General features: G+C 31.9%; 1 protein-coding gene across 1 annotated transcript; it reads left to right on the top strand.

The window, feature by feature from the left end:
• The first annotated feature begins 793 nt into the window (after positions 1 to 793).
• On the top strand, positions 794 to 4,195 carry LOC120149103 (uncharacterized protein At4g28440-like). Its single transcript, XM_039161997.1, has 3 exons — positions 794 to 925; positions 1,490 to 1,717; positions 3,610 to 4,195. Exons 2-3 carry the CDS (start codon positions 1,498 to 1,500, stop codon positions 3,798 to 3,800), a joined length of 411 nt encoding a protein of 136 aa, XP_039017928.1. The 5' UTR covers positions 794 to 925; positions 1,490 to 1,497; the 3' UTR covers positions 3,801 to 4,195.
• Positions 4,196 to 6,151: the final 1,956 nt, after the last annotated feature.

Raw genomic sequence — 6,151 nt, 5'->3', positions numbered from 1 at the left:
AAATATTAAATTCTAAATTATCAGAAATATATATAGAAATATATATATATATATATATATATATATATATATAAATTATGATGATTATTTTTAATTGTAATTATATTTATAAAATTTATAATTTTTAAGATCCAACAATTTCAGTTATCAGAAATAAAATCAATTTTAAAAAAAATGTAATTCAATTATTTAATTTTTGTTTTGATATTTTAAAATATAATTTTAAAATATATTTATAATTTCAAATATAAAATTGGAAATTTCATATATTTATTCTTGTAATTTTGGAATTATTACTTAAAAATATTAAAAATATAAAAAATAAAATTTTAGTCATAATTAAGGGAACAAATGATTTTTTTATTAATTTAGTGTGTCACATTAACCCTTTAACAATAGTTAAATGTGAGTGTTTTTTTAACGAAATTCAGAGTTTAATACTCATTTTATAAAATTTTTAAAGTTTTAATGACCAAAATTGATCATTTTATCATAATCTAATAACTATTTATTAATTTATAGTAATGTACATTGATGTGTGACGTTTGGTGTAGACCCGTCCTTTTCATTGTGGATTTTGTGAATTATATTTTAGGGTTAACATGTAACAAACAACCAGTAAAACAGCACCAGGAAACACAGCAGCCAGCCAAACCTCTTCAAGCCATTGTAATCAAAACATAACTTGTGAAAGTTTAATGACCGAAATAAAATATTATTTAGACTTTAGTGACCAGATTTGTAGTTTATCCTAGATTATCTGCACGGTTACGATCTGCATTGCAAATTGGGATAAAATGAACGATAGATATTGAAGCAAAACTTTTAGTCGACTTTGACTGTGTTAACTTCTAAGTGCCGTTTCCCACACAGATCTCTTTCGTTCTTTCTCTCTAATCCCCATTTTCTTTCGATCTCCGAATCGGTAACTTCGAAAACCCTAATTCCTTTAATTCTCGAACTATTCTTTTAATTTGTTCCCTTTTTTGAGCCAAATTGCAAATTGTTGTTTTCTTTCGTTTGTATTTCATTTGAAAAATTTATCACTCGTTACGGTTTTGTTAAATTATCATAGACGAGAACCAGAGTACTCCAATTCGTTAGATTTGATTGATTATCTTCTCTGATCTGTCTGTTTTCTATCGAAATATGTGATTTTAGGGTAAAGTTAGGGATTTTACTGTTCTATCTGTATTTTTTTTAATATGATTATGCTTATATTTTATTATTGTTAGAAGTTTAAGTTGATTAGATCAAAGCGTTTGGAAGCTGAAATTGACTGACTTTTTTATTGAACGAACTGCTTGGATCTTGAATTTTGTTAAAAAAAAAATCAACTGGAGTTTCAAATCATTTCGTTTCACCATTTAATTTTTTTTTTAAATGTGGAATGTAGCGAATCATCTGCTCTGATTCTCCACAAAATTTTCAAATCTGGTTTATCTCGTCGATTTGCTGATGGTACATATCTCTGTTATTGTTTTTGAAGGTATTGAAATGGCGGAATCAAAGTCATTGAGGAAACCTGTTTTCACTAAGGTGGACCAACTTCTCCCGGGCACTAGTGGTCACACTCTTACTGTCAAGGTTGTTAGTACAAAGATGGTATTGCAGAAGGGTCGTGCAGATGGCCCTCAGGTTCGCCAAATGCGAATTGCCGAATGCTTGGTAGGAGATGAAACCGGAATGATTATCTTTACAGCTAGAAATGAACAAGGTATATTCTTATAATTTGTGTAGTATTTTTACTTTTGTTGTTACTAGAGGTTTCACTTGTCATGCATCTTACAATGTCGCTTTTAGTTTTTTATTTATTATTATTATTATATATATATATATTTGTTTGCATTTTGGTTGTGAAATTTTTCGTCTCTGGTCATTTTTTGTATTGCATTCCCTTCTCTTTTAGACAAATAATGCAGGCATTGGTTAGATGCTTTGTATTTGATGTAACCATGTATTTTTTCATTGCCTTGTTGAAGGATAGAAGTAAAAGATTGAGTGTGGCCAAATTCCTTTAACAAAATTATTCTGTGAACTGTGATTATGGTTGTTTATAGTTTCTGGGAATGGAATGAATGCTAGTTGTTGCTTTTGAAATGACAAGGAGATATGTCACATCTTCATAGACACTTGAGTAACCATGCCAAATTGGGTTCTCCTAGCAAGCAATGTTTGGTGGACCTGTTTTCTAATCACCTATATGCCATCTCCAAGTATCTCCGTTCTTCAATGTAGATAAGTTGCATGCATCACATGCTTACAGATTTAACGTAGGCTAGTCTTTGATCATTGTTGATGCTTTGTTTCCACAATTCAATGTTTATGGATGGTAACAGCTTTAATTCATAAGGATCCCATAATTGTAACCAATTACAATTCTTTGCAGAGCCATTGGCTCATCAGCTCATCCAATTAGTAGCACATGACAATCAGTAATGCCACTAACATAAAGGAAAGCCTTGATCGCTTGAGTTAGCGATTAGTTTGCATTATTTATATAATATGCCATATCCAATATGATTGGCTCTAGGGCCTATTTTCCAACAGTTAGTATTTTCACTTGACTGAGGCTTCTATGCTGTTTATATTTTGTAGCATGTGCTGAGTTTTAGTGTTAAATTTCCTTTACATCTAACCATTCCAGATATTGAATGGCATCTATTATGATGCCAAACTTTATTATCGTGTATTGTTGATCTGAAAGAGATGTTGTTATAGGTGTTCAAGTGCATTCTGCTACTTATAGTTGATGATTGAATTCATTAATCTTGTGTTTCTTACTGATGCAAAACCCTTATTTCTAGATTAATTTGAAGCGAGATGGAAATTCTTTTGATTTTTGTGCTTGAATTTTATTTCAATATCCAAAGAAGGCAGAATAGTCTGCTGCGAAGTTATACAAGCTGGTCATTCACCCAGAAACAGCTACTACTTGGCTGAATATATCTGCTACGAAAGTTATACAAGCTGGTCATTCACCCAGAAACAGCTACTAAAACTCTTAACCTTGCTGAATATATCCCATCTTGTCCACATGTCATAAGGATAGGAGAAGGAGAACTAACAATAGATCAAATAGCTACTACAATATGTAGGAATGTAGCTCCTGGAGACTTTGATTTTCCACTGAAATTGTTGATCCTCCAACTAAGGTCATTTGACCAGTTGCCAGGTGCTGTTGCAATATTGTCTGTAAAATGCTTTGCCTTACTGCCTTTGAAAGATTGAAACTACAAGGCAAAAACAAAAAAAAAGATTTGCCTCATCTTCATAATAAAAGAGTACAAGTTCTGAGTTCGATGTTATAAATCCCAAGCCTGGAGTCTGGAAAATCTTCTCAAATAGTCCAAAATTGCTAGTCAGGGTATCAAAGAAAATTTAAGCACATGCACATGGAACCAAATTATCCATACTGGGAGTGAAATTTCTTCTATGATATCTTACTTGATAGTGGTTATGAATTTGTTTCCTCGATCATTTCAATATTTCATCATCTTGTTATTATTCCAAAATCTGATAGGGAAAGTAACGATCATGCTTTTCTTTGTTGGAATGTCATAGTTCTAGTTACAACTAACATTGTCTTTCTCGTTTTCTTTTTGGCAGTGGACTTGATGAAAGAGGGGACTACCATAACTCTTCGCAATGCAAAAATTGACATGTTTAAAGGATCAATGAGGCTTGCTGTGGACAAGTGGGGTCGTGTTGAGGTTGCTGAACCTGCTAATTTCACTGTGAAGGAAGATAACAATCTGTCACTCATTGAGTATGAATTGGTTAATGTTGTTGAAGAGTAACCTCTCTGGATGGTCTTTGTGTTGCGTTCATATCGTGACCCAAAATAAAACCAACTCCAGTAAATGTGTTACCCCGATCTATTCGACATCCCATCTTCAAAAGGCTTATGGAAGTTCACTTTTAGGAAGGAAAAAAATCTGGAAGCTAGTGTGTAGTACTCAAAGTTTCTTTTTGCCGTTGCAGCAACAAATCCAGCAGAACCTTTTGGTTGCGCCTCCAAACAGATGGTGATGGCTGTAAACTTTAGTGTTAAGAACAGCTAGCTTTTAGAACTTGCTTTCATTTCTTTACTCATCTGTTGTCTCTGGTCTGTGAACTGTTTTGTATTTCGCCTTTAGATTATGCTTAAGAAGTTTTAACGTTATAAAATGTATGTCTACAGATGACTCAACTTTTCCCTTGCTAGTCTAATGCTTTTTCTTGTTCATCTTTCTATGATTTGAGAAGGGGGCTCAGAACTGAGATTTCCGAGTATTGGAATACATGCAGGTATGATTGGGCGATTCTTTTATCCATTCTGTTTAGGATTGTGGATAGCTGTCCTGTTTAGGATTTTGTGGAGTTGAGAATTCCAGGTCTTAATTTCTTATTGTAAGAAGAGGTTCGGCTCATACAGGCTTCAGTTCCAGGTCATTGGAAAGCTATTCTTTATGGTGGTATGCGGGTGAGACAAAAAAAATACACGGGACAAAACTGAAAGCTCCCCCTTCTACCTTGGTCGAAAACTGCTATTTTCTTTAATGAATTGGCAGTACTATTTTGACATTTCCTCCATCAAACATAGCTGAAAGTAGACAAGAAAGGAATCGAAAGAACATGTTTGTATTCAGAGTTGGACAAGTTTTAAATGGGGATATGTATTGGGTGAATAATATTCATTTTGATCAACAGATGAATTGTCATTAGCAGAGTCTGGTATGTCCTCCTTAACCCATTTCTAATAATCTTATTTTAGTTTTGATTACCAACATTGGAGCACGGTTCGAAACTTTACATGTATGCGTAAAGTATTTTGGATAAGATACAAATTACAAAAAGAATTACTCATTTATAAATATATTTATTCTTTTAATGACATGACTTCGGGTAATGTCGGCCTTTTGGAAATATGAACAAAGTGTGATGTGCGCATTTAGGATCAGAATGTTCTGATGACGTATCTCCTGTTGCTGCATCCACGCGTGCGTGCAAGCATTACCTGGGTGTTAATGTTATATTATTTCTTGAGAAGTTTGATGTTCCGATGAAAGTGTCCGCTGAATTCAGGTTTTTGTGTTTGGTTTTTCATCAGCGATGTTTATCTTGATCATGAATAAACACATAACTATGATAAACTCAATCCCACGTAAAAAGAAAGACCTACAGCCATAAACATTCTTATCCGAATCTAATAATTGTTCATACATGATTAAGTTGTACAACTTTTTATAAATCCATGAAGGTCAAATAATATGTTTTACTATTAAGTTGAATCAATTGTATAAAATAGATATCCAAACATTTTTATATTTTTAATTCTATAATTTTTAATAAATTGAATATATTTCTGTCACTATTATTCTAATTAAATTTTAAAATTTGACTCATTAAATAATAAATATTGAGAAGAGGGTTAATTTTATTTCAATACATAATCTTAATATATTAATCTAGAGTTTAAGATGCGTTGCACATATCATAATTTATTTTGAAATTTAAATCCAAGAAAGATAATCTGATATATCGTGTTTTATTTTAAAATTTAATTCTTTGAAAATGTTATCGATCAATCGCGCTTTTATGTCCTCCAATATAATTTTTCATTACATGCTGACTAATCATATGTTTATGTTATATAACACTAAAAATGATATTTTTTATTTATTAATAAAACATGTGTGTTGTTTTATTTTTATTTAATTTTTTTTAAATAAATTAACCAATAATTTACTCTATGTAGTTTCTCATAGTCCTCATCTCATTTATTATTATTTCAGAAATGGGAATATTAACTTTAACACTAAATCCACCAACAACAGCACATTGAGAGAATGTTTGTTGTTTTACGCGAACAAATTAACATATTCTATTATCTTCTTTAATGTTCTTTTCAGTGTTCTTAACCACAACTCAGCTTCATTTTCTATATTAATTTTGAAGGATCTGAAAATCTGCACTAAGTGCATGCATACATACATTACATACATATGCATACATACATAAACATATGGGCTAGCCACGGTGTGTTTAACTACTCATGTCATGTTTCAGACTCATGGTTTACAGACATTATCTGTGGTCCAATGTCAGTTTCAAGAAGTGCAGTTTCAAACCAGAAGAAGAAGGAAACAGCCACTCACATTTTCACCAG

Source organism: Hibiscus syriacus, unplaced genomic scaffold, assembly GCF_006381635.1.
Source record: "Hibiscus syriacus cultivar Baekdansim isolate YM2019G1 unplaced genomic scaffold, ASM638163v2 tig00110988_pilon, whole genome shotgun sequence".
Lineage (NCBI taxonomy): Eukaryota > Viridiplantae > Streptophyta > Magnoliopsida > Malvales > Malvaceae > Hibiscus > Hibiscus syriacus.
Note: the sequence above shows the minus strand (reverse complement) of the source record. Positions and strands in the feature narration are given on the sequence as shown.